At 47.2% G+C, this 27,144-nt stretch overlaps 1 protein-coding gene across 1 annotated transcript in view; it reads right to left on the bottom strand.

Annotated features, from left to right (window-relative positions):
• TFCP2 (transcription factor CP2) overlaps positions 1 to 27,144 on the bottom strand; it is a 56,753-nt gene that overhangs the window by 14,713 nt on the left and 14,896 nt on the right. Inside the window, exons 2-7 of the mRNA XM_075551669.1 lie at positions 7,914 to 8,065; positions 7,388 to 7,464; positions 5,478 to 5,583; positions 3,827 to 3,933; positions 2,704 to 2,856; positions 2,427 to 2,537 (exon numbers count right to left, since the gene is read on the bottom strand). Of these exons, the coding sequence (XP_075407784.1) occupies positions 2,427 to 2,537; positions 2,704 to 2,856; positions 3,827 to 3,933; positions 5,478 to 5,583; positions 7,388 to 7,464; positions 7,914 to 8,065 (706 nt within the window). The remainder of the gene's footprint in view (positions 1 to 2,426; positions 2,538 to 2,703; positions 2,857 to 3,826; positions 3,934 to 5,477; positions 5,584 to 7,387; positions 7,465 to 7,913; positions 8,066 to 27,144) is intronic.

The raw sequence follows: 27,144 nt of genomic DNA, 5'->3' as shown, positions 1-27,144 counted from the left end.
CGCCGAAATCCATCAGGCATCAGTAATGATTTCCCTCATACCACGTTGTCTTCTGAATCCACCTGGAATGTCTGGCAGTTTTCTACGTATGTACTACTGAAACCTTTTAAATATTATCTTCAGCGAAGTTTTATTTGGATGTGATTTAAGGATGCTGTTGGATAATTTCTGTACCCTGTGTCCCCTTTCTTTGAGAACGGGTACAAATTTGGATTTCATCCAATCTGTTGGCCAGGCAGCGCGCTCCCAAATTTCTCGACATAGACTAGGGAGTGTTTCCAGTGCTTCATCAGCACCCGTCGGTACGCTATCAATTCCTGGGCTCTTATTTTTGCCACTTGTCTTCAGTGCGGCTTGGCTTCTTCCTCCAACACCACTGGTTCTTGATGACTTGCTGCCTCGTCAAGCGGCTGAATGCTGATCAATTCTTTTTGATACGGTGGCTGTGTACCCACTGTCTTTTGAAGCTTTTTTGCATCATTCAATATTTCGTCCATAGAATCCTTCAACTCCGGGCTTGAATTTCCTCTTTAGCTCTTTCAGCTGGAGACATGCTGAGCACGTTCTTCCTGTTTGCCTTTCTAATGCCAGGTCTGTCTTTGACTCCATCACTTACTCCAGTCACTTTAGCTACTTATTCTACCTTTAAGACCAGGTTCAGACTCTGTTCTGATATCCACTTTTAAAAAAAAAAAACATTTTATTAGGGACATACAACTCTTATCACAATCCATACATACAACAATTGTGTAAAGCACATCTATATATTCTTTGCCCTCATCATTTTCAAAGCACTTGCTCTCCTGACATCCACTTTTGTACTTTCTTCCTTTGCTTTCTTTGTAAGGCCTCCTGGTTCTCTCACGTATGAAGTACGTGTTGTAACCCCACAACTTGTCTGCTCTTCAGACGTTAGAGCTCAGTGCAATAATTCTGCTCTTGAGATGGTTTCTAAATTTAGGTGGGGGTCTATATAATCAAGGTTGTATTTTAGCTTCCCTGGACTTGGGGTTTAACTTTCTTCAGTTTTGATGTGAGCTTACGTATAAGCAATTGATATTACGTTCCTCAGTCAGTCCCAAAAATGAACTACTCCATGTCTCTTGGCATAGTCACCTTGATTCCTGTGTATTCCTGTGTTCTGCAATTCCTATGAGCATGAGACAGAGCGGTGGAAGCCCACAGTCCGGTGAAATCCACATGTATTATGCTTATGTTGTTAAAAAAACAACAACAGCTATTGACAATGAAGTCGCTTTGCAGAATGCTATCATGCGAACTCCAGCTTTATCTTTACTGCCAAGGTCCTATGTTCAGCCTCTACGCTTCCTCTTTGTCCATAAGCTTCACATTCCAGTGGACAATCATTATCAGTACATACTGATTGCATGTTTGATCAATTTCAGATTGGTAGACATTGGTAGAATTCTTCGGTTTCTTCATCACTAACAAGCTAGTGATTGATGGGTGAATCTGACTACTGTCTGTATTAACTGGACTCCCTTGGAGGCACAGACGGCACTGTGCTTCAAGACAGATATTGAAATGTTCTTTTTTGAGGTAAACTTGATGCCATTTTTCTTGAATTTGTCATTTTCGGCATAGTAAACTGAATGACTATCCAAGTTAAAACGGCCAACACAAGTCTTTCAGATAACTAATGCCCTGGGTTTTCACCTTCATGCATTTCCATTTCACTTTTGACGATTTTTAATTTTCTAAGATTCATACGTTCTTTGTTCCGATTACCACCGGGTGTTTGCAGCTGCTGTTTGTTTGCCCTGATTGTGCCCTGTCAGCAAATGAAGATCCCCTACCTCTGTCAATAGGGCTGACTCCACTTCCCTAACTCTACCCTGAGTGCCTTCCAACCTGGGGGCTCATTATCCAGCACTGTGTCTGACTGTGGTCCGCTGCTATTCATAAGGCGTTCAGTGGCTAATTCCTAGAAATGGCCAGCCTAGTCTGGAAACTGACGAAAGCCTTCTCACTCTGGTGACCCTGCTGGTACGTGAAATACCAGTGGCTCAGCTTCCACCATCACAGCAACGTGCAAACTGCACAACATGACAAACCGAGAGCAGCATGGTAGACATCTCTATTAGTCAACCTTAATTTATCAGCACAAGAGAATTGCTCAAACCACTAACATTCAACCAGGCTGAGCAAATCCCCAAACCTACTGCCATTGAGTCGTTTCCAACTCATCGTGACCCTACACAGACAGGGTTTCTGAGACCAGAAATCTTTACAGGAACAGACAGCCTCACCCTTCTCCCAAAGAGTGGCTGGTGGTTTTGAACCGCCAACCATTTAGTTAACAATCTAATGCCTAGCCCTCAGCCCCAGCTCATCTTTGGTGAGTAAAAACCATCACTGCAGATCGCTCAGTAACGGTGGGAATTAGTGCCCCACGACCCTGTTACCTCTGTGAGTATGGTTGTCTCATAGGAAGGCTGGTACTTCTCTTTCTCATGAGGTGCTCGTTTTTCCATTTTCTCTCTATCAGTTTTTTGCTTTCTGTCCGCACCTTTGGGCTGAAATGAGAAATACGTGTCTTTTAGATTCTAGAACTTACTTCGGACCCAGCAAAGAGTGCTTCTCAAGAACGTACACGGCCACAAACGAACGCTAACCCACCGCGCCAGCAGGGCTCCTGGTCTCCCGGGGGGCGGGGAGGACAAGGATGGAGGCCAGCACTACCTTGAAGACCTTGACCTGGCAGCTGGCTGAGTGCAGGTGCTCGGTGTACTCCCCATTCTCATTCTCCTTGAAGGTGTCGATCTGGACTCGGAACGGCACTCCCTTCTCTCCCCCGTGCTTCCGCATCGTGAACTCCGTGCTAATACAGTGCACCTGAAGAGAAGACCCCACCGGAAGCCAAATCACCGGGCCGTTTGGTTCGTTTTGTTTTGTGAGAATCACTCAGCGCAAAACCGTTAGTAGGCATTATGAACATACTTTGTTTTCGGTGCTACTTTGATTGTGACGGCCTTACAGTCTGATGAAGGGAATGAGAAGGGCTTAAGTGACTCAGAGATGCCAACCACGTGGCCGTGCTGCGGGCGAGCTCCCACTGCGGGAGTGGAGAGTGCCACTGCCCGGCGCAGGGAGAGCCGCATGGGTGGGAAAGCAAAGGTGTCTTGGACTTTCCGGTGGGGGTTAAAAAGAGGGGTCATTCACCTGGGGAAATACGAAATTAGGAACTCACAGACACTGGGGTGGGGGAAGCACTGTGTGGCTCCTGCCTAAGATCCCGACTCTGGAGAATCTTAGCAGTGGAGGCTTGCCTGATCAACCACTTACTGGAACTTAGGCAAGTTACTTAAATTAACCTCTCTACGCCTCGCCAGGCCAGAACTATTGTTGACAGTATTAGGTGAAACCACGTGTACAAAGTGCTTTCTTAACAGAATGACTGCCTCGCGGCACGCACTCGATGAACTGACAACTCTCGTTATTACACACAGAGACTTCCCAGGAATCTATGCCAAGGTCATGATCAGATGTGCAAATAAGAATTCAGGTATAAAAGATTTAAACTAATCTTTCCGACCATATTTTAAAGTGGAACAATTTAAATAGTAAATAACTGCTAGGTAAAACATTGGGTGCATCCAAAGCATGAAATTCAATTAGCCATTAGCAAGCATTTCTGGGAGACGTAAATAAATATTCTAGGGTAATTAAAAGGGCAATCCACAACTCCCCGGGGCTCTCGGCTACCTGTTGGGGCAAGTGGACATGACAGACTGAGCCCTGTGGAACGTTCACATTCAAGTTTCCTCCTGTGAGACGCAGCAGGACCCGAGTCCCTAACACCTACCTGGATAAACACAGAGGTCCTCTTTGCAGGGTCCCACAGGAACTCCACCGTATTCAGCTGGGTTGGGTTAGCTCTGGGGTCGATTATGCCCACGGACATTGGGATATCTAAGAAAGGACACAACCGTCACCAAACAATGCTGAGGGCTACTGGGTTGGTAAGCAAGCCCTGACTCTGATAGTCCTGGTTCCTAGCTAACCAAGACTCTTCTATCACGTCCTAAAATGTTTCCACTTTACAAAGTTTTTAAAAATAAGGCCATTTCAAAGCAACGAAGTCTAAGCACTAGCTCTAGTGTCCATTACAGTTTACACTCTGCCTCATAGGTTGTCCTACGATTAACTGTAGAAAGGGGAGGCAAGGCCCAAGTCAAAGCAGGAAACAGGTGGGCACAAATGTCACACAGCCGGATGCTGACTTATGAAGTTACCAAGCAATCTGGTAACAGGGTGGCAGTCTCATACAAGAGGGACACACACACTGATGGACTTCAGGAGAACTGTGCTTGTCAGGCCACACGGCAGGGACTGAGATGTCATCCTCGGGCCGCTCCTATCCATCGCCCAGCTGGAGCGGGAAGGCCGCGATAATAGGCTCTAACTGGACTGATTGTCGTCAATGACTTCAACAAGGAAACCTCACAGGGGATGGATTCAGTTGGGTTGGATTCACCCTCTGGTCAATTTGTCAGATGTCTGTCAGGATTGTCTATAAGAGAACCAAGAAGCCCTGGCGGTACAAGGGTTAAACACGCGGTGAACCCACAGGTCTGTTTCAAGCCAACCACCCATCTCGGGGGGAAGGACGTGGCCGCCCACGTGCAGAAAACGACAGCCTTAGAACCCCGTGGGACAGCCCTGCTCTGTTATACAGCAAAGGGGGCCGGGGGGGAACGACATTATCCACACACCGTCTAATCCTACCAAGGAGGGTTGTACATCATTACTAGAGCATCCTCTTCTTTCTCAGACTCCTTGTTATTAATCCCTCATACCCCACCCCCGGCCCCAATCTCCTCTGCCATAGTCCCAAGACACGGCCAATCCACTTACTGCCTCCATGTGTGCACCCCTGCTAGACTTCACAGACCAAACACAAAGAAACAAGGGGCGATTGTATCAGGGTCCTAGGGTGTTAGTAGCACGCACATCACTTAGCTGGCCCTCAGCATTCGTCAAACACACAGAGAGAAAGCCAGCCTCTTCCCTCTCACACACCACTCAAAACACGATCACCCCAGGAGCGTGGTGACTGAAACGCCACTTTGATTTTGGTATATTACAAGCAGTGATTTTAATGATAAGCCAATTCCGGGTTCATGTTAAGTGAGCCACTAGGGCTGGGGTCCTCAAACTTTTTAAACAGGGGCCAGTTCACTGTCCCTCAGACTGCTGGAGGCCTGGAGTATAGTTTTTAAAAAAAAAAAAACAAACTAGGAATAAATTTCTATGCACACTGGACGAGTCGGCTGCTAAGCAGGGCAGGTCGTGGCAGCAGAAACACCCGGCAGGCCGGATAAATGTCCTCAGCGGGTCACATGTGGCTTGCGGGCCGCAGTTTGAGGACCCCTGCTCTAGAATATGCTGAATCAAGTAAATGCCACATAAAAGCAACTCCCAGTCCATTGTTAAAGGCATCTCTCTCAACTCGCCTATGTCGAGAATCCGATCTCCAGGTCGGTTCCACCTCCAGCCCTCCAGCTGCTGATGTTCCGTGTACTGCAGTCGTCTGTCGTGGAACACAACTCGGAAAATACTCTAAAGAGAAGCGACAGGCGAGTGAAGTCGTAGGCTGAGGGGACACTCTGGTTTCAGTCCATGGCAGTGGGTTATTGGGGTAGTGGTCAGGGTGCACATGATGAACTCAACAACTGTTGAACTGACCATAGGTCTATTACATCTATTTACAAGTAAAAAGCTCAGTGACTATGCAGGCGGGCGCATATTCATGGAAAGTTCGTGGAAAATGGGCTGAAAACATCATGGAACCTCCTCCCCAGAACGTTTTGGAGCCCTCCCCCAGTCTGCCATGATTTGCAAGCCGCTGGAGCACAAACAAAGCAGGTTGGATTACTTTCTCTTCTGTGAAACTTCCAGAGCCTCTACTCTGAGAAGGTATACTGGGAGAGCGCAGGAGTCCACTGCGGCAATGCGGCCTACGCTTATGCAATCCAGGAGCCCCCATCACTTCTATTTCCTTCAAAAATCAACAGTGATCTCGGAAATGCAGCAAAGGGAAAGCTGCTCTAATTAATTTTTCTGGTTTAAATCACAAGGTAATTTATAATTCTAATTACCCTGCAACATTACTCTTTTTGTACAGAATAAAGGACATTCGTAGTAATCATAAAAAGCAGCAGCCACAAAGTCAAATTACAACAGGATCCCTTGAAATTTAAACTGGTTTGAAAAAGGAAAACTACCAAGGAGTTGCCCACGACTGGCTTCTAGACACAATGCAAAACTGCTTTTCTTAATCCCTGCTTCATTTTAAAAAGCATACCACAACAAGCCCTCCTTCAGTCTATAAAGCTTAAATTTTTTCAGATGTGAAGTTTATATTTCAGTTATATTTCATATAACCATGCTTAAGAGAATAATGAGGGCAATGAATGTGCAAGTGTGCTTTACACAATGCTTAACACTTGGCCATCCTCGGAAACCTCCCTGACGGTAACAAGGCACTGAGGACCCCTATGAGAACCAGTTTATATCAGCGGTTCTCCAGCTTCCTCACGCCGCGACCCTTTTACACACTTCCTCATGTGGTGGGGACCCCCAACCATAACATTATTTCCGTTGCTGCTTCATCACTGTAATGTTGCTACTGTTATGAATTGTCATGTAAGTATCTGATATGCAGGATGTATTTTCATGGTTACAAACTGAACATCATTAAAGCATAGTGATTAATCACAAAAAATGTAATTATATATTATAAAATATTTATTTCTAATGATAAATAAATGAAATTTCGTCTTAAAGCATGGTGTAGCATGGGTAACAGTCTTCACGCCGGGTACTCGTATGTGCGTGTATCTGCATGTGGGCAGACCGGCCTGGAGACAGATAGAGAGGAGTGGTGTCTTGGTTCCTAAGACCACGGGAAAGTGTGTTTTCTGATGATCTTAGGCGACCCCTGTGATAGGGTCATTCAACCACCAAAGGGGCCGCAACCCACAGGTTGAGAACCGTTGATCAAGATGAAAAAGCGCTGCTATTATTGAACAATTTGCTCAGTTTTCCCTGCGAGAGGCCACGTATCCACAGAGTGTGAAAAGTCTCTCAATCACAACTCTACTGACCAGGAGACTCTCAGACATGGAACGCAATCTTCTCTCGGTGCAGATCTGAAAAGCCAAGTAAACAGAGGGGCTCACTCTGATCCCCAATGGAATGGACTGAGCAGTTTGAGAGGCTGCCAGCAAATTGTGGCAAGGGACTCCAATCAAGTCCTCTACGGAAACGTCCTCTACGGAAACAGAAGAACGTCAGCCAAATATCCCTAAAGGGTCAATGAAGGGCTATGGTGCAGACGAGTGGCTCTTTTATATTCTTTTACCTTCACCAACTTGCCATTGATTTCTGGAAGTTCTCCAAGCTTCCTATTGTCGAGCATTCGAATTTCATATGACTGTCCTAGAAGAGAAGATGGTTACATATTATCATCACCACAACTGAACTTGGTGAGATTCACAAGACACAGTTGTCTGAATATACAAGAGGTAAGATTTATTAGTATTAGTAACAACTATAAGCCTGTAAACTAGGCACTGTGCTAAATGTTTTCTTCTATCATCCAAGTGTTATCAATTCCATTTTTATAAAGAAACTGAAGTACAAAGTGTAGTATAATGCTTCTGTATGGTACTCAAAGGGTAGTACAATACAGTAACTAGCAGGGGTGTCCCGGGGACATGGATTCCAAACAGAGAGGTGGTAACTCAAAAAAGAAGAGAGTAAGACATCACAAAATGACACAGCAACTCAGATCTGCAAGTACGGCTTTCCAGGGCAAGTGGAGAGATGAGTGCACAGACAGAGATGAGCCCTGAAGGAACGCCGTGACCCCAGGCGGCAGCGCTCACCTTGGTTGAGGTAAGTCAGGGTTTCATCATGCAGCTTCACTGCCGGAGAGGTGGCAGCACACAGCACATATTGAAAAGGCAGGATTTTGTTCTCGTTATCAGGCGGCAAACTGGACTCTTCTTGTTTAAAAATGGGCAATGCAAGGACATCACTGAAATCAAACAAACGACCTGCGTTTACAGCGGGTAAGGGCGCGAGAGCAGACTGGTTGTGGAAGTGCCACGAAGCTCACTCACCCTGGTGGCATTTCATCTAGAGCAGCGGTTCTCACCCTTCCTCGTGCTCGTGCCTCATGTGATGGTGACCCCCAACCATACAAATGTGCTTGACACAATGGATGAGTGGATTGTGATAAGAGTTATACGAGCCCTCAACAAAATGGTTTAAAAAATTACTTTCATTGCTACTTCATAACTGTCATTTTGCTACTGTCATGATTCGGGCGACCCCTGTGAAAGGGTGGTTCAACCCCCCAAAGGGGTCCTGACCCACAGGTTGAGAAGCCCTGACCTAGACCATTCCGTTCAGATGACCTGCTATGATGTGTCCCCTGGCAGATTGTCATGAGAAGAGAATGTTCCCCGGAAGCAGAAGTAGGGTTTCCTCCTGGGAAGCTTTTCCTCCTATAGAGCTGAGCAGCATCAAGGCCCCTGAGGTACACGTGAACCTTCTATGCTCACGTGACATTTCGTCATGCTGCCCTTCTAGCCATTACCCCTTTTGTGATTTGTTGTAAATTCTAGCCTCCATGCCTGTGGTTCCAATCCTATTTTGCAAGGAGTTGTCTGTCTGTCTGTCTAATGCGAGGATTAAGGCCAGGTGTATCTCCTTGAGGACAGGGTCGCTGAAAGAGAAAAAGCACAGCTCCATCAAAGCCGTGCCTCAGTGTCTCAGAGCCACAGGTCCCCCAGGACCATGGAGGAAGAACCGCAAGCACTTCTGAGACCCTGCCTGAGACGGCAGAGGCTGAGCCCAGAGGCACTAGAGAGCCATGCTAAGACAGACGGTCAGACAGTGGGGGGAACGGCAGGCAGGCTTCCTCCACCATGTGGCTGAGGGACTGAGGACCAGAGACACTGGGCTGCTGGCCAAGAGGCGCTGCTGTGGACCAATGACTGGATCCTTACTATGTACTGACTTACTTATTCATTGATCCCGACTTGTGGTGACCCGTTCCCTCCCGTAATACATCCGCACAACTGAGTGTTGTGTGGTCAGTGCGATGAAGTACTAAGCCCAGCAGAAAAGCAGGGTGTAGTGGGAGGAGCAGTTGGTGGTAGCCTATGGAAAGATGGGAGGGTGGGCGGGCACGGCTGACCTCTGCCTCATGGCGACAGGCCTTGGGCTGGTGCACACATGGATTCTCCTCCCCCACCGAAGGCAGGGGTCAGCTGTGGTCAGAGGTCAGCCTCAATGGTCTCTACTGGTCCATAACCATGGCTTAACCGTTCCCCTTTAGGCCCACCAGTTACGGCTGCGATGGCCTCTTTTAAAAGGCGATGAGAAGGGCGAGGAAGAGGTGACAGCTCTATGGTAAGTGTAAGAGGAAAGTAGGCAGGTGTCGGCAGCATCAAAGGAAGGCAGAAACTAAGTCCAAGGCTGTAACATTTACAAAAGCAGACTGTCACAGCTTTCTCTCGCAGAGGGACTGGTGGGTTTGAACCGTTAGCAGCCAAATGCCTTAACCACGGCACCATCAAGACTCCACTTTAAAAGAACGGTGTTTAAAAAAAAAAAAACACCAGAAAAGAGAGAACAGGTAAAAACAAGAGGGTAGATTCCGAAAGCCACTATTGAATTCTTCAGGGACAATACAGCAGGCAGGGTTGTGTTCAACTGTACCGAGGGTCACTGTGAGGCAGGGCCAACTCGAGAGCACCTGACAAGGAAAATGACACAGCAGCACACACCGACACTCAGAATACAAGTTCAGACAATAAAGCCCTGGATCACATTACTAAGGAAACATACTGACTTTCACTCCTCAGGTAAAGACAGAGTAATAAAAAAAAAAAACTAATTAAAAAGAAATTTCTAAAGAAATAGAAATGTTTGAACACTAGGACTAGGTCCAAAGAATAAGCAACCAAAAGCAATATATAAATGCAGTAATACATTTTTTATAGCAAGAGAGCATAAGAGAAAAATAAGCATCAATAATAATCAATCAAGCCTCAATAAGAAAATTATACCCCACAGTCATCAAGTAGATTCCAGCTCATGCTATTTAAACTCATTACCAAAGAGTTCGTGCCCACCCATAACCAACTCACTGGCACAGTCCTGTGCCTGCCCCGGGCCTGCCAGTCCTCATCTTTCTCCCTCCAAGTAGCCTCCAGGTGCCAACTCCTACCCTGCAGTTAGGAGCCCAACATGTAACCACTGTGCCACTAGGGCTCCCTACCTTCCGATTCATAGAGACCCTTCTATAGGGTTTCCGAGACAGCCACCACTAACTCTTTCGGAGCGATGGGTGGACTTGAACCACCGACTTTATGGGTAGCAGTCCAACACTTACTGGACAGCGCCACCACTGCTCCCCAACAGGACCCCTCTTTTTCTCCATCGTCTCAGTCCTGGAGCTTTGGCATTTATTTGAACTGCGGCTTCAAACAGGTTCATTCCAGTTCCAGTCCTGCTGAGAATTTGCCTTTCCAACCCAGATACACTGAACCAGAATCTACATCTGGAGTGGATCTATCATAAACACCTGGGCATCTTGTTAAGCTCTGGATTCTGATTCAGTATACCTGGGTTGGAAAGGCACGTTCTCAGCAGGGGGGCCTTACTGACCACACTGGAAGCGCTGCTTTGAAGACCATTCTGCACTAGGCTCCAGTACACGCACGTCTGTGGCGGCAACACCAAGCAAAACAAGAGTCACGAAACAACGCTTATTTTCACTACATGACGTAATCATTTTCCATTTGGTTTCATTTTAAAATTTGACCACATCCTGCAGTTTGAAAAACATTAGTCTCTCCTGTCCCTTAAACTCTGTGCTAAATTAAATAAATTATCTTTACAAGTCATTCATCAGTATTTAAAAAACAGCAACATAGTAAAATCACTTCAGATTGGACTATAACTCAGCAACTCAGAGCAGGGATATTATGTATGATAATTGGACAAACACAGGATCTCACAAACAGTATGCACACACAGTACTCGGGAAACACCACGTTGCCCACCCCATGTTAGAAAGCCCACTCTTTCTGCCTCTGACGCATCCTTACTGGATACCCTTTCTGAAACTTACTCCCTGCCATCGAGTCAGCGCCAACTCACAGCGACCCTACAGGACAGGACAGACCTGCCCCTGGGGGTTCTGCCCCTGGTCACTCTTTCTGGGAGTAGAAGCCCCACCATTCTCTCAGAGTGGCTGGCGGTTTCAAACTACTGACCTTGTAGTTAGTGGTCCAATGCATGGGGCTCCTTGCCTCCCCTTCTGAAGCCCTCCTTTACCAAGCAAGAGAGAATGCTGCTGAATCCACCACCCCACAGTCATAATGCAGACAGTCTAAAAACTGCCATCCAGGATCTGTTCTCAGACGTTGGAAAGTACCTGAAACTAAAATATTTCTCAAGTCGCCTTCTGCTGTTCTCGACTGCACTGCAGGCAGTCCTTGGGGTAGGAATGAGATCCTCTCCTAAGCGAGACTTTGCCGAAGTACGTCTTTATGCTGAATGTGAGTCAGTGAGAACAGGTGCAGAAAGGCATTCTGAAGGCGCTGTCAGGTAAGCACTGTACTGCTTACCGCACGGCCAGTGGTTCAAACCCGCTAGCTACTCCAGGATGAAGTGACCTGGTCCTGTGAAGATGTACAGCCTTGGAAAACCTACAGAGCAGCCGTTCTCAACCTGTGGGTGGCGACCCCTTTGGGGGTCAAATGACCCTTTCACAGGGGCCGCCTGAGTAGCAGAATGACAGTGATGAAGCAGCAATGAAAATAATGTTATGGTTGGGGGGTCCCCACCACATGAGGAAGTGTGTGAAAGGGTGGCAGCATTAGGAAGCTTGAGAACCACTGCTATACAGGGTCCCAAGGAGTCTGAATCCATTCAAAGGCAGTGCGTTTGGTTGGGGTTTTGAGTGCAAGGCTCGAAGCTTCTGCAGGATTTAAAGCTGTAATAGGCAGCAAGTGAAGGCGAGGGTGAGGATGGATTTGTTTCAGTAACTGGCAGTGCAGTTCCTTGTGTACGCACTGGACTGCTAACCGAAATGCTGTCGATTTGAATGGAACAGATGCTCTGCGGGAGAAAGATGGACAGATTCACTGGCTCAAACCTTCTTGGAGCAGTTCTATTGGTCTCAAGTCAACGCCGTACGCTAGAATCTACTCAATGGCAACGGTCTAGTTCAATCGGTTTGAAGGGGGTCAAATTTGTCTAGAAGTCAGACATAAGGCCTGCTGCATGGCCTTCAGTGAGGATGATATGCAAGACACCCAGAGATCGGTAGCCACATCCCTGGCTGCACATCAGCACACCAGAATCACCAGGGGTGGGGGCTTTTACTGCTCCCTTCAGGCCACACCCCAAGCCTATTAATAAACCAGGATGGGGAGGGTGGCTGGGAAGACTGGGTCGGAAAGCTCACTCTCTCTGTCATCCAAGACCAAGAGGCCCCCAGGTGGTCATCTGGAAACACAACCACAAAGGGGAAGGAGCAGGGGTTGGAACACCCACAGCACTACAAAGGGTCAGGAAATCCTTTCCAAATCTTTTTATCAATGATTTAATGAGTACTCTTTGAGCTCCTCCGTTCTGGACCCAACTTGAACAAAGAGGAAAACCCCTTGCCACTGCGTCCATGCTGACTCAGTGACCACAGGGCCCTGTGGGTTTCTGACTCGAGAGAGCAGGCGCGGACTTCGAAAGCGGCACCTTTCTCCAGCGGAGCTCCAGCTAGTGGGTTCAAACAGTTGACCTTGAGGCTAGCAGCCCAGAGCTCAGCGCACTCTGCAGCAGCTTATTTCTATATGTGAAGTCTAAAGCAGGGGCTGAAATACAGCAATAAGTTGGTGGCATAGTGGGTGCTGCCCCTGCGAGTGCTCGGACCGTGAACTCTTTAGAACACATGATCCCACCTTTCTCCCCAGGAACTGTCAGGTGGCTAGACTCAGGGACAAGGGGGTTGGCTCTCCCCACTGCCTGCAAGGGCCCCCTACAGGTGGTTAGAGGAAATCAGGCGACCATTAGATGCCTATGAAGATCCCCAAACTGAGCATGCTCAAATTCAAGCCCCCAGCCAGCCAGGTGGGAGGTACACCTGAGCATCCAAACTAGGCCCAGGCCCATGACCTCACCCAGGTGAGCTTAACCAAGCCAATGGCGTCGACGTTCAACCACGCCTTCCCAAGCCAGGAAGTGGGCCAGCATAAAGGCATGGAGCACGCTCTGGCTCACTTTCTCGCCCACCCCTTCATCTCTGGCCCCTTTCCCACACGTAGGAATGCTCTTTTCCACGTGGTTGTTTATGCCCAGTTGTTAACGTCCACGTGCTTGGCAAGCTTCCCAGGGACAGGTGCCCTTTGAGACTGTAAAACCTGAAACGTGTCCTGTCCTTTATAAAAAACCCATTTGCATTACAAAAGGGGCTTCTATGTGAATTCTTTCATCCTAGGAAGCCAAGAACGGAGCTATGACCCACTCCAGAAACCTTCCAGAACCGCTGGTGGTTTAGAACCGCAGACCTTGAAGTTAGCAGCTCAACATGTAACCACTACACCTCCACAAGCATGTTATCAAGTTCCTTTACAGAGAACATCATTGTCATCTAATTTTTATCTGCACAGCAATGATAAATTATCAGCAAACTGTTCTTTCCACCCAGTTCACTGCCCTTAAGCATTCATTGTTAATGTCCAAGGAAGCATATATGAAGCATAATGAATTATTTTAAAAATAAAGCAATGATGTAACTGAAAGAAAGGAGCTTCTAGAATGCTACTTTGTTTCCTGCAAATCCACCAGGGGCTGAGAAGCAGCAGCAATTGACTCCACACAAATGTTCAGCCTGGGAAACCCCGGGGGGCAGTTCTACTGGGTCTCCAGTCTCAGAGTCTAAAGCGTGAGCACCAGGTTGGCCTGAGGGCTCCGGTTTACAGGGGGAGCCCTACATCCATTTTGAGTTTCCACTGAACTTGGGGCTCCACGGAGATCCTTGTGATCACTGACCAGCAAGATACAAAGCTTTGCAGAGTGTATTTGCAGTGGCTCCCCTGGCCAGCTCAGGGACGGGAACTGGCCTGGGGGTGCCACGGATGGAAACTGGGGTTCCCAGGTTGCACGGTTGAGTCATTCCCTGACCAAGATGGGTGACGGACTCCAAAACCATTGCTATAAACTTTTCTAACCCACAGCGGAGCAGGGGTCCCCATCACGGTCCCTTTCTCGGAATCTGTAGCTCTGCCTGCAACGGTGCATCGATCGTGACTTTCAGGCCACATTCCCTCACTTTGAGCGTCCTAATTCAGCCACGTGGCTGAGTCCTCTGGTGGCCTCATGCTGGTGGTCTCCCTCATCTGCGAGAGCAGATATATTCGAATCGGGGGTCTGTTTTCCCCTAGAACACCTACACAGGTGGAGTTGACATGACAGCAATGGGTCCACGATGAAATGGCAATCATCATGTCCATTTCAAAGTTTCTCATGAAATGATGCTGAATTCCTTAAAAATTTGTTGTTTGGGATTTTTCCACTCTGCTGAATAGTATTTGCCAACTGCCTTTTATTTGCATCTATAAGCAATGTGTTTCTTGTTTGCTTTAGGCTTAGGAAGGTACTGAGAACTTCTGATTTCAAAATCTTCAGGCTGTATTTATTTTGGAAGCTGCAGAGTATCTCACACATTTACGCAACACAAATTTACTTCCAGAGTGCCTGTAAGGTAATAAAAATTTAATGAAAGAAATCTGAATCAGCACAGCCCTACCTCTGGTATGTGCCAGCGCGAAGCTGGCTTCCTCGGTTTTTTCCATACATTACGGGATTAGCTCTGACCAGCCGACAAGCCTCATTAAAACGCTGCTAATTGAAAACATCCCCTGTGGCACCATTAGTCCCAGGTTCTTCAGTTCCATTTCTGAAATCATTGGCTCTTCCCATTTAGGTGATGGATGGTAATGTCTAACAACCTCCAGGGATGACGTATCCTTGGGGGACCTCACAGTATTAACATCCATACAGAGCACAACTCCCTGTTTCAGTGCTCAAAGACGAATCCCTAACGACAGAAACACCCTTATTAGTTTTGGTTTGGTTTTGTTAACTAAAGAGTGACAGTCTCGGAAACCCACAGGGCCGAGTCTACCTTGTCCGACGCCCGTCTGACTGTCTTTTGTGATTGTGTTTTCACTGAGTTGGTAAAGGACACCCAGTGCCTCTCGGTTTCTCTTTGGCTCCAAAATGTCTACTGGTATCCCCACCCCTCAAAACGCTCCCCTCTTCAATACAGGCATCACAAATCACCTTTCTGCCCTTCAGGTTATTCTCCCGAGCCCCTCAGTATATTTCCCAAGTATACTCGGGAAGTAGTCTCCTCTAGACCCTCATCCCTCCCTGCACGTATCCATTTGTAAGGCTTTAACTGCTTCAGAAAAAAAAGAGGGGTTACCAAAAATAGGTATAGGAAAATCCTAACAGCGCCAGACAGGAGTCCTAAGAAAGGGTAAGGTTTGGGCCCTCTCTTCCCCTTCTTCAGGAGGCCTGATGGTGCAGGGGTTAAATGTCTGCAGCTGGAAACCAGCAGCAGCACCTAGGAAGAAAGGCTGTCCAGTTACAGCCTGGGAAACCCCAGCAGCTTGCTGGGAGTCAGCAGTGACTCAATGGCACTGAGTTTGCTTTGGATTTGCTGGTGCAGTGGGTACGAATGGGGCCACCAATTGCAAGGTCGTCGGTCTGAAACAACTGGCCGTTCCTCAGGAGAAAGACAGGCTTTCTACTCCCATGGTTACAGGGGCAGTTCTACCTACAGTGTTAGGATGAGTAGGAGTCAACTCAATGGCAATGAGTTTGGTTTTGTGTTTAATTCATAGACAGAGTTTATTAAAACTCCTCCTCCTCCTTCAGACAAGTTTGACGAGGGCTCTTTTTTCTAAAATGGTCGGCAACTCCACTAAAGATGCCAGATGGTGCAATCAAAGGCCAACGGGCATGCCTCTTCTCCCGTAGGCAGACACATGAGAGCGCGCGCTTACAGTTAACAGGCTATGCAGCAGAAGGCACGAGCTCCTGAGCTTCAACCAATCTTCTGTCAGAGTGAGCTTTAGAGAGAGCAAATCGAAACCCGCCTCTCCTGTTTCTGCTGCTTCAGGGTCTCTGGATGCCATCGTGAAGCTCTCGCTCGGCAGGCCCGAGGCCCTTCAAAAACACCCACCTGTCATTACCCTTCCCCGTCTCGTTCTCCTTTTTAAAAGGTCCACAAGGCAAACCTAGGCCCTTTCTCGCGCTTCCAGACTTTGAGGCAAGCTGCTATCCTATACCCCCAGTAAGTGCCACCATGTTTTTTAAAAGCAAAAACTCACTAACCCAATATAGCAATTCCTATATAGGAATTGTCCTCTCCCTCCTAGCTCTGTTGAAGAAACTGAAGCACAAGCAATTTGAGATGTTAAGTAACCGGCCGTAAATATCAACCTAGTAAATAAAAACCAAATCAAACCCCAAGTCCACTCACTGCCGAGTGGATTTCCAACCCACGGCAACCTTATAGGACAGGGCAGAGCAACCTCTGGGAGTTCTGAGACTGACACTTTACAGGAACAAGAACGCCTACTATTTCTCCGCAGAGGCCACTGGAGTTTGCACTGCTGGTCTTGGGGCTCGCAGCCCAAGGCACCACCACTGTACCACCAGGTTCCTCAGCTAGTAAACAGCAGGCACACATCCCAGTGTTCACCCTTCCACAGAATAAACCTATGCGCCTGGTACTTTTAGGCAGTGGGCAAAACAGTAAACAATTAGATTTTTCTTTTATTTGGGATCTTTTTATTCATAGAAAAGAAGCTATTAATAACTTTTTTAGAGAGATTTCTCAACTCTTTTAACTTTTTAAAAAATTTTATTAGAGGCTCGTACAATTCTTATCACAATCCACACATACATCCATTGTGTCAAGCACATTTGTACATTTGTTGCCATCATCATTCTCAAAACATTTGCTTTCTACTTGAGCCCTTAATATCAGCTCACTTCTTCCCCTCCCTCATGAACCTTTGATAATTTATAAATTATTATTTTGTCATATCCTACACTGGTCTGATGTCTCCCCTCACCCACTTTTTCTGTTGCCCACCCCCCAGGGAGGTTATACGTAGATCCTTGTAATCGGTTCCCCCTTTCTATCCCACCTTCCCTCCACCCGCCAGGTATCACCACTCTCACCACTGGTCCTGAAGGGATCATCTGTCCTGGATTCCCTGTGTTTCCAGTTCCTATCTGTACCAGTGTGCATCCTCTGGTCTAGCCAGATTTGTAAGGTAGAATTGGGATCATGATAGTGGGTTGGAGGGGGAAGCATTTAAGAAGTAGAGGAAAATTGTATGTTTCATCGTTGCTACCCTGCACCCTGACTGGCTGGTCTCCGCCCCGGAACCCTTCAGTCAGGGGGTGTCCAGTGGCCTACCGATGGACTTTGGGTCTCCACTCTGCACTCACCCTCATTTACAATGATATGATTTTGTGTTCTTTGATGCCTGATACCAGATCCCTTCGACACCTCGTGATCACATAGACTGGTGTGCTTCTTCCATGTGGGCTTTGATGCTTCTGAGCTACATGGCCGCTTGTTTATCCTTCAAGCCTTGAAGACCTCAGATGCTGTATCTTTTGATAGTTGGGCACCTTCAACTTTCCTCACATTTGTTTATGCACCCATTTGTCTTCGGTGATATCGGGAAGGTGGGCACCCAGCAATATGATTTTTTGTTCTTTGATGCCTGATACCTCATCCCTTTGACACCTCATAGCCATACAGGCTGATGTGCTTCTTCCATGTGGGCTTTGCTGCTTCTGAGCTAGATGGCTGCTTGTTTACCTGCAAGCCTTTAAGACCCCAGATGCTGTATCTTTTGATAGTCAGGCATCATCAGCTTTCTTCACCACACTTGTTTTTGCACACACTTGTCTTCAGCAATCGTGTCGGGAAGGTGTGAATCATGGAATGCCAATTTAATAGAACAATGTGTTGTTGCATTGAGTAAGTACTTGAGTGGAGGTCCAATGTCCATCTGCTGCCTTAATACTAAACCTATAAATATAAGCATGTAGATCTGTTTCCCCACCATCCTATATAAATATGTACATGTCTGTATTTAGACCTCTATAAATACCCTTTGTCTCCTAGTTCTTTCCTCTATTTTCTTTCACTTTCCTCTTGTCCCACTATCATGTTCAGCCTTCATCTGGGTTTCAGTAATTTTTCTCGGTTACATTGCCCTTACCAGGCCTCTCACACCCTCCTTGTCACTAATTTTGGATCACTTGTTGCTTCCTTGTCCCTAGGTTGGTCAACACCACCTCCTTACCCCTGCCTCCCCATCTCCCATGTCTCCCAGGAACCATTGGTTCCGCTGTTTTCTCCTCCAGACTGTTCATTCAGCTTATCTTATCTAGAAAGATCTGCAGAGATAATATGCACCCCAAAAACAAGGCATAGCAAGAAAGCAACAAAAGAGAATACAACGATGACGACAAAAAAAGCAAACCAATGACCCGTAAAGCAATTTTATAAAATTCTTATAAAAGAAAAAATTTAACTATTTTTACAAATAAAGAAAAAAACCTGTGGGGGAAAAAAGAAGAAAAACCTGTAAATAGATCAAGGTCTGATTTTGACCTCTAGGCGTGTCCTCCAGTCAAGTCGGATGGGGTGCCATGCTCTGGCCCCAGAGTCTATCCTTTGCACTCCCTCGGGAGCTCCCTGCTCTGCTCCCCTCGTTGCTCTGCTGCTCACCTTTGCCTTTAGTGTTTTGCCCCGGTGTCTCAGGGTCAGTCCGGGCCAATCCCGACACTGAGACACTGAGTCTCCAGTGTTGTCCCCCATAGGGCCATGGGTCAGCGAGGGACGTCCCATAGTGCCATCAGCCTTAGGGTCCACCAGTTAGATTTTATACCCCTGTATGACTACCATCACTCAAGTGCAGTTTGTGCTCGAGTGATGTAAAGGGAGGTGGTCCAGGACTTGATGCAAAGGGCTTTAGTGGAGAGCAAATGCTTTGAAAATGATTAGGGCAAAGAATGTACAGATGTGCTTTACACAATTGATGTATGTACATGTATGGATTGTGATAAGAGTTGTATGAGCCCCTAATAAAATGTTATAAAAAAAGAAAAGGGAGGTGGTCCAAGGCCCCCTGGTGGCGTAGTGTCACAAGATGGGCAGCCAACCCTCAAGGTCAGAATTAGAATCACCAGTTACTGCAGCAGCTTCCACTCCCAAGAGTTACTGTTTCGGGAACCCACAGGACAGGTCTACCCTGTCCTAGAAAGTCGCTGTGAGTCTGGCTTTGTTCCACACACACCTAGGGGCCCTCGGCGAACACGCCCGCAGGTTGCTTCTGTACGATTACAGAGCACTTCTACTCTCCGTCACGCAGGGTTGCGGAGTCAGAACCCAATTCAGAGCTGGACCAGAGCTTACAGCTGAGCACTGGGTTTGCGAAAGCCTAAGGTTTACAGTGGGAGCCCTGAATCCAATTGAGTCTCCACGCAGATTCAGTGCCCGTGGACTCCTTTCAGCCCACTGATCACAAATGCAAAACGGCTTGCCCTCAGCCAGCCCTCGGACAGGTAGTGCTATCCTCAGGTACTTGCTTGGGGGTGCCGTTGATGGACCGTAGGGTACTCAAGCCATATGGGTAGGAGTCCTACACAGTCCATACACAAGTCAGAGGGCCCTTCGTCAACCCTGTACATTTTAAAAATTTGCAAAAGCGTATCTTCCCCATCATGGTCCCTTTCCCTCTCTAGCCCCACCTGCAACTGTAATGACTTGCTCTACTGCTGGTCAAGATTATGTGACAGCTTCCTTTGTCATCTGGGCCAGATACTGTGAAACCTTGGACACCATTACAGCCTCATGCTGATGATCTCTCTCAACAGATTTGATTTTGTATTATTTAGGACTAAGTACATGGGGTCTTTATAAAGTACATGTCAATTTGAGGTCACGTTTTCCTCTCCAAAGGACCCCTGACGCACAGTGCATTGAGCTGAGAACTACTATGTCAGTGGTTCAAATGCACCACTCCCTTGGCAGGAGAAAGATGAGACTGTCCTCATAAAGATCTGAAGTCTTGGGAACCAAAGGTGGTGGCTAGACTTGGTCCCATGTGGTCATTACGAGCTAGACTTTTTCAATGGCAGTGGAGTGGACTGACTGGGCTTCCTAAGGGGGGTGGGGAGCAAGAGACATCTTTCCTGATGGAATCTCTGGAGGGTGGAGGGCTGCCGCCAACGGAAGGAGTGCTGTGCACACCAGTGTGAGACCTTGGAATTGGCGTTTGTAGGGGTGATACGCCTGTGTCTGGGGGCTTCCTGAGGTTTGACTAAGACTCATTAACTCTTGCTGTGTCTTCCTGTCTGAGGACCGTTTGTCTCTGTTCTTCCTGTCTGCCCGCGTTAGTTCCGCTTGCAATTTGGTCCAGTGTTTTGAGGTTTGGTTCCCAGGTGTGCTCTGTAGAAAATCTGCAGTGGGGCGGCCTGGGCATTTACTTTCAGGGGCAACTCTACCTTCAAGGTGCTCGGGGTCATTTTGCTTACGTGCCCCGCTGATGTGTCACTGCTGCTGCCGCCCTCTGACCAGGTGTGCATTTGGGATGAAAACGCCAGATCTGGCGAGACACAACATGAAGCGGTTCCTGGACTGTCCTGAAACCTGTGCTGCTCGGTAAGATGGATGAGTAGTTGGCGCCTCTACTGGTGCAGCCGATTCTGGCCTGGGACTGCCAAGCACTCCTTACAAAATCAGTACTTTTGAGATGACCCAACTGCAACAGCTTCAAAGGATGCAGCTACTTTTGTACGTGTGTTGCTTGATTTTGTGTCGCAGTTTTGAGAACCTGAGTGTGTGATCTTCTCCCGGAAAGGCAGCCGTTCGGTGCAGTCTGAGATGAGAGTAGATGAGCGTCCACCTTGAGAACCTCTTTTAACCTTAGAGACAGCCTACTTGGGTTTCATTTTTCCCTCCACTAATAAACTGCGCTTTGTGAGCCTTAATTACACAGTCCAGCTGAGTGTATTACAGAAACTTTTTATTTCTAATTTCTAAAGCAAAAACATTTATGAAAATAGTCGTATTTATCTCTGGATGACGTTGTACACTTTTTCCTTCCAAGGAACTCTTGATTTTAGAACTCACAAAGTTTTATTATGAAGAATAAAATATTCGCTTGGACAGGTTTTCGTATTTAGGATACCCCTACCCCCTACACGCACTCCCAACACACACACACACACACACACACACACACACACACACACACACACACACACACACACACACACTACACCGAGTCTATTCCGACTCACAGCAACCTTCTTCAGGGTTTCCGAGGCTGCAGATCTACGGGAGGGGCGTCCTCTCTCTGCCTCCGGATGGCTGGTGGCCTCGTCCGCCAACCAGAGGCTGGCATTCCATGGTTACCCAACAGCACTACCACCATGCGTTTTGCTCACCAGTCCTTGACAGGAGCGCCGGTCGAGTTGTGGTTGCAATCACAAAGGCCAGCAGTTCCACACCACCAGTCTCAGAAACTCACGGGCAGTTCTGCCCTGTCCTGGGGACTCGCTGAGTCTGAGACGACTCAATGTCAGTGGTTTGGCTGGGGGTTTTAGTTCTTTTAACATATGCAAGTGACTGCTTGCCAAGAATGGAAGTCACAGATAAGGGCAGGCACTGAGTTCACAGAACCTAAAAGAAAACTTCTTTAAAAAAAAAGGAAAAGCCCTTCCTGATTCAGGAATTCTGGTGGCACAATGGTCAAGCACTGGCTGCTAACCAAAATGTCGGCAGTTCGATCCCACCAGCCCGATGAGCCCGCCTAGCTGCTCCAATAGATTTGCAGTCTCAAAACCTGGGGAGCAGTTCTCCTACGGGTGGTCAGGAGTCAGAATCAACTCAATTAAAAAAGCAACCAAACAAGCATTCATTGTCATTGAGTCGATCCCAACTCACAGTGACCGGGTAAGACAGAGCAGAACTGCCCCTGCGGGTCTCCAAGACTGGAACTCTGCCCGAGAGAAAGCAAGCCTTCAACTGCTGCCTTGCCCTGGCTCCACCTAGACAGCAGAGATTTAACCTTCTAAGATTCCTTTAAGGTGTGCACATGGGAATCTGGAAAAGGTAACAACTATAAAAATAGGTTTAAAAAAACTCTGAAAGTTATTAAACTTTCCTTGAGGAGGACTTATGTCATGGGGTTATAGGTCATTTTAAGACCTCTAGGTAACTTACTAGTAAACTGGTTGAACAAATATTTGTTATGATCTGAAGCTCACGGGTTTCTCTGTGTAAGAAAAGATATTTAAGTCTGCTAAACAGTGCTTTCTTTTTCTTTTTTTGTCATTTAAAGATTTAGGAGTGATGTTTAAGGGATTTGTTCATTCATTTGCTACGCTCCAAGTTCCAGGGGTGCCCCTCGTTTGCTCGGTTATGTTTGGAGGCAGGGAGCTTTCGTGGTAAATAACATAAATCAAGGAACTGGGTTTCCTGCCACTGAAGTAACGGTATTTTCTTTCATGACTTTACAGCTTGAAGATTTCACTCCCTCTTTGGAGAGTCTGGCTCCTGTGACCAGGTGGGCTGGGTCCATCAAACCACGTAGTTATGAAAAGCGGGGGTAGGAGAAAGGGGCGGGGAGAAACTTTGTGAAAAGTCAAAACATCTTTTTACTTAACAGGTTATCATTTTAGTCCCTTTAATCACTAACTTGAGCACAACTTTGCTTCTTTTGAATTTATCCACTTGCCTGTAAGTTGTTTGGTGCTTTTATGGTTTGGCACTGTCTCTGGAACTTTTCAGAAAAAAGAGATACTTTCTGTTTTGCATTCCTCCTCACTTTTCTATTCTTTGGCTCTATATTATTTGAAGCCCTTTGGTGGCACTCTTGGGTAACTGAAAGGCCAGCTCTTTGAATCCTCCAGCTGCTCTGAGGGAGCGTGATGAGGCTGTGGGCGTCCAGAAAAACGTACAGCCTCGGAAACCCCACAAAAGGCATCAACTCACTGGCAATGGTTTGGCTTTGCATTGGTTCTAAAACCCCCCCTGGGTTTTCCATTTTTAAAATATCATTGAGAGTTCATTATGGTCGTGTTATAAGTGTCATCGTCTACAGGTGTGCTTTTGCTTTGGCGATGGGCTGTAACACCTAATCAAAAAGTTCCAGCAGAAAGATGAATAACGGACTTATAAAGGACTGATAGTTTGAGCTTGGAGCCCACCAGACTAAATGAAGATTTCCAGAACCCTGGAAGGTGATGGATTCACGAATTAACAATGGATCCAAATAATCAGGAATGGAAATTAGCCACAGACTGACACAATTATCTCTATGGGTTTTTAGGTGGGCACACTGGGTGTTTTAAAGGTCTATTCTCTGGATATACTTAACTGTTTTTCTCCTTTCTCCTAAACTATCCCAATTAATGTCCTTATTATGCCTAGGGCTAGGGTTCTCATTTTGGCAGCTAAGACCCAGTAATTTCCCGTGAAAAAGGAGTACTGATAGTACTCACTTAGTTGCTAACCTCAAGGTAAGTAATTTGAAGCCATCAGCCTCTCCAAGGGAAACAAATGAGGCTTTCTGAGATTTACCGTCCCAGAAATGCACAAGGACAGTTCTACTCTGTCCTATGGGGTTGCTATGACTTGGAATTAATTCAAGGTTCGTGAGTTTTTTTAAGTCCCCCTTCCTCCAAAATGTGATCTAACAGAATGCAATTGACTCCGAAATAGGATGTTTTTGTTGTTGTGTGCCATTGAGTCAGCTCTGACTCATCGTGACCCCCAGTGAGACAGAATAAAACACTGCCTGGCCCTGCCCCATTCTCACAATTGTTATGCTCTTGTCCCATCTTGTCAAGTCTTCCTCCTTCCCACGGTCCTCCTCTTTTCCACCGTGATGTCTTTTTCCAGGGATCAGTCTCCATGTCCAAAGTAAGACAAAGTCTCACCTCCAAGGAGCAGTCTGGCTGTATTTCTGCCAAAAGACTGGTGTGGTCTTTCGGCAGTCCACGGTACTTTCAATACTCAGTACTCGTTACCAGCACCACCGTTCAAGTGCATCGATGATTCTTTGACCTTCCTCATTCAGCGTCCAACTTTCACACATACATGAGGCAACTGAAAACACTATGATTTGGGTCAGGTGCACTTCCACTTAGTAACATTTTTGCTTTTCACCACTTTTGTGAACTGATTTGCTCAATGGAAGGTGCCCTTTGACCTCGAGTGTTAGTTCCATAAGCAATGACTGTGGACACAAGCATGATGAAATCCTTGACAGCTCAAGGCTATCTTTAGTTTGTTATGATCCACATAGGCTCTGCTAAAAGCAGCCAATTGGTTGTAAGCAGATTATAGAGAAGAGTAACTTCCTTACTCAGTTCACAACCCTGGTGCAATCAATTGAAAGGAAATTTCTTTGGGGGTGCAACCTGCTTCCAACGTAAGTGGACAATACGGAAAAGCCTACGTGTTTTGTGCTGTGCCTGGCTCATCAATTTCCAATTCTCAGCGGCCTGCCTTCTTGCCTGCCAATCCTGGGAGTGCTCAGTGGCTTGCCGTGGACTCAGCAGCTGTGCAGTGAAGCCGCAGGCTGCCGTCTTCCTGCTGCACGGAAGCTCAGCGGTCCCTGCAGCTTCACAAGCCAGGAAAAGCCCCTAGCCGCACATCTGACCCACGGACTTGCACCCTGCCCAGAGTTCGGTCCTTGTCACTTCTACCACAGTTCGAGGCATTTTCTTGATATAAATGAATGTCTATCCAACGCTTGTCTGTCATGTTGTTGTACTGCAGTGGCTTGCATGTTGCTGTGCCGCTGGAAGCTACGCCACTGGTATTTCAAGTACCAACAGGGTCACCCAGAGTGGACAAATTCAGGGGTACTTCCAGACTAAGAGGAAGGAATGGCTGTCCACTTCTGAAGAATCAGCCACTGACATACCGTATGACCGCAGGAGAACGCTCCCGGAGCGAGTGCTGGCGGAGGAGCCCCGCAGGCCAGGCGGGAAGACACTCCAGACACCACAGCAAAGCAGAGCTGGCCAGAATGACGTGGGTGGAACACAGAGCTTCACAGCCTTGGTTAACTGACAGGCACAACTCAACGTAAGAGCAAACAACTGCAAGAACCTGTTAATAATTGGAATTTAGAATGTACAAAGCATGAACCTGGGAAAATCGGAGTTGTCAAAAGCGAAACTGAATGCAGAGAGATCGGTAAGTAGCATGAACGGATTGGTGTTGGCTACTCAGAAGGCTGCAATGACGTATTTACGAGGCGTGGCCTCAGTCACTGCCACAGACACACGTCAGGATCTACCTTGAAGTGCAAAGCTGTGCTAGGAGACCTGTGCACATGCCAAAAATGCAGTCAGTGCAAGTATGCCTCAGATGTACCACCAACCACTAAAGCTGGTGACCAAGACCTTGACAGAAAACAAACAAGCAACAAAAAGGCAGGAACGAAAGAAGAAAGCAGATGTCTGAAAGGGCTCTGAAGCTTGTTCGAAATCGGAGAGTAGCTAAAGAAATGAAGTAAAAGAGCCGAGCAGAAAGCTTCCAAGAGCAGCTCCAGAAGACGAGGCGCCGTGAATACTCGAGTGAGCTGCCACGGCACCTCAGTCTACCACAAAACTGCATTAAAATGTGCTGAAACATGATAAATAATTATTTATAAATTATCAAGGGTTCAGGGAGCGAGGAGGGAGGGGAAAATACCAAGGGCTCAAGTAGAAAGCAGGTGTTTTGAGAATGATGATGGCAACGAATGTACGAATGTGCTGGACACAAATGATGTATGTACGGATTTTAAGAATTGTATGAGCCCCTAATAAAATGATTTAAAAAAATACAAATGTGCATACACACGTGTCTGTACGGTAAGGATTATAATGAAATGTGCAAAGAATTAGAACTATACATGCTCAGGTTCTTTTTAAGTTACAGAGAGGTTTACTGACAACCCAGGTCCTTTCCCCATTCCTTCCCATCCAAGAATCCAGCTCAGAGCCGTCCATCAGTTCACTGGATGGTTGAGCCTGGAGGCCACAGGAGCTGTCGACCACCAAGTACGTGGACATGCAGGTGATATAGAGATTGTGCGCCCAGCTTCCCATCACTGATCACAAGTCGGTATCCATCTGCCAGGCCCTCAGCCTTTGCTACCTTCTTGGCCACAAGGAGGAGGTGACCTAGAAGCTGCTGATCCTCCTCTTCAGCATGGCTGATCAGAGGAATGGGCTTCTTTGGAATGACCAGGAAGTGCACAAGAGCCTGAAGGGCCACATCACGGCAAACAAGACACAGATGGTCCTCAAAGAGAATGTCAGCTGGGAGGCAGCGGGCCAGGATCTGGAAGAAGATGGTTGGGGCTGCTCCCCCAGTGGCTGCCTGCTGGGCCCTGGTCACTTCATTTTCATTAGCCACACCTCAAGCTCCTCGGACCCTAGGCGGCTCGGGCCGGCTGAAGTGGTGTTTGTCCTCGGGTAAAAGGTCTTTGTCCCTCGGCTCCCGGACTGGGGTCACTGTGGGAGTGTTTTTCTTCCATGGGAAGGATTAAGACGCAGGGGCCTGGGCCTGGGCCCGGAGCCCTAACATTGGCTCTATCTAGATGGGGCTCTCTTATCTCCCCCATTCACGTGATTGGCTCACGAACAGCTCCAGTCCCCGCTGGTAAGTGGGGAGGGCTAGGGCTCAGCATATCTTCAGCTGAAAGAACTGAAGAAAAAAATTTAAGTTCCAAGTTCCAATACTGAAAGATTCTATGAGCAAAATAGTGAACAATGCATCATAAGATGATGGAAGGGCACCAAAGGTCACTGTGACGAGAAGAGCTGTCACAGGCAAACCATTCAAGAGGTAATCAAGATCGAGAGCAGAGGGTATGAAGGAAGAAGGCTAAGCTGCGCTGAAAGTATCAGCTCAAAGCAAGGTTCCAAGAACTGACTGAAACTGATAGAAAGGTTTAACAGGCTGACGAAACACTGGAACACTCAGATATGAAA

This window comes from Tenrec ecaudatus, chromosome 6, assembly GCF_050624435.1.
Source record: "Tenrec ecaudatus isolate mTenEca1 chromosome 6, mTenEca1.hap1, whole genome shotgun sequence".
Taxonomy (NCBI): domain Eukaryota; kingdom Metazoa; phylum Chordata; class Mammalia; order Afrosoricida; family Tenrecidae; genus Tenrec; species Tenrec ecaudatus.
The sequence above is the reverse complement of the archived record's forward strand: the minus strand, read 5'-3'. Positions and strand labels throughout refer to the sequence as shown.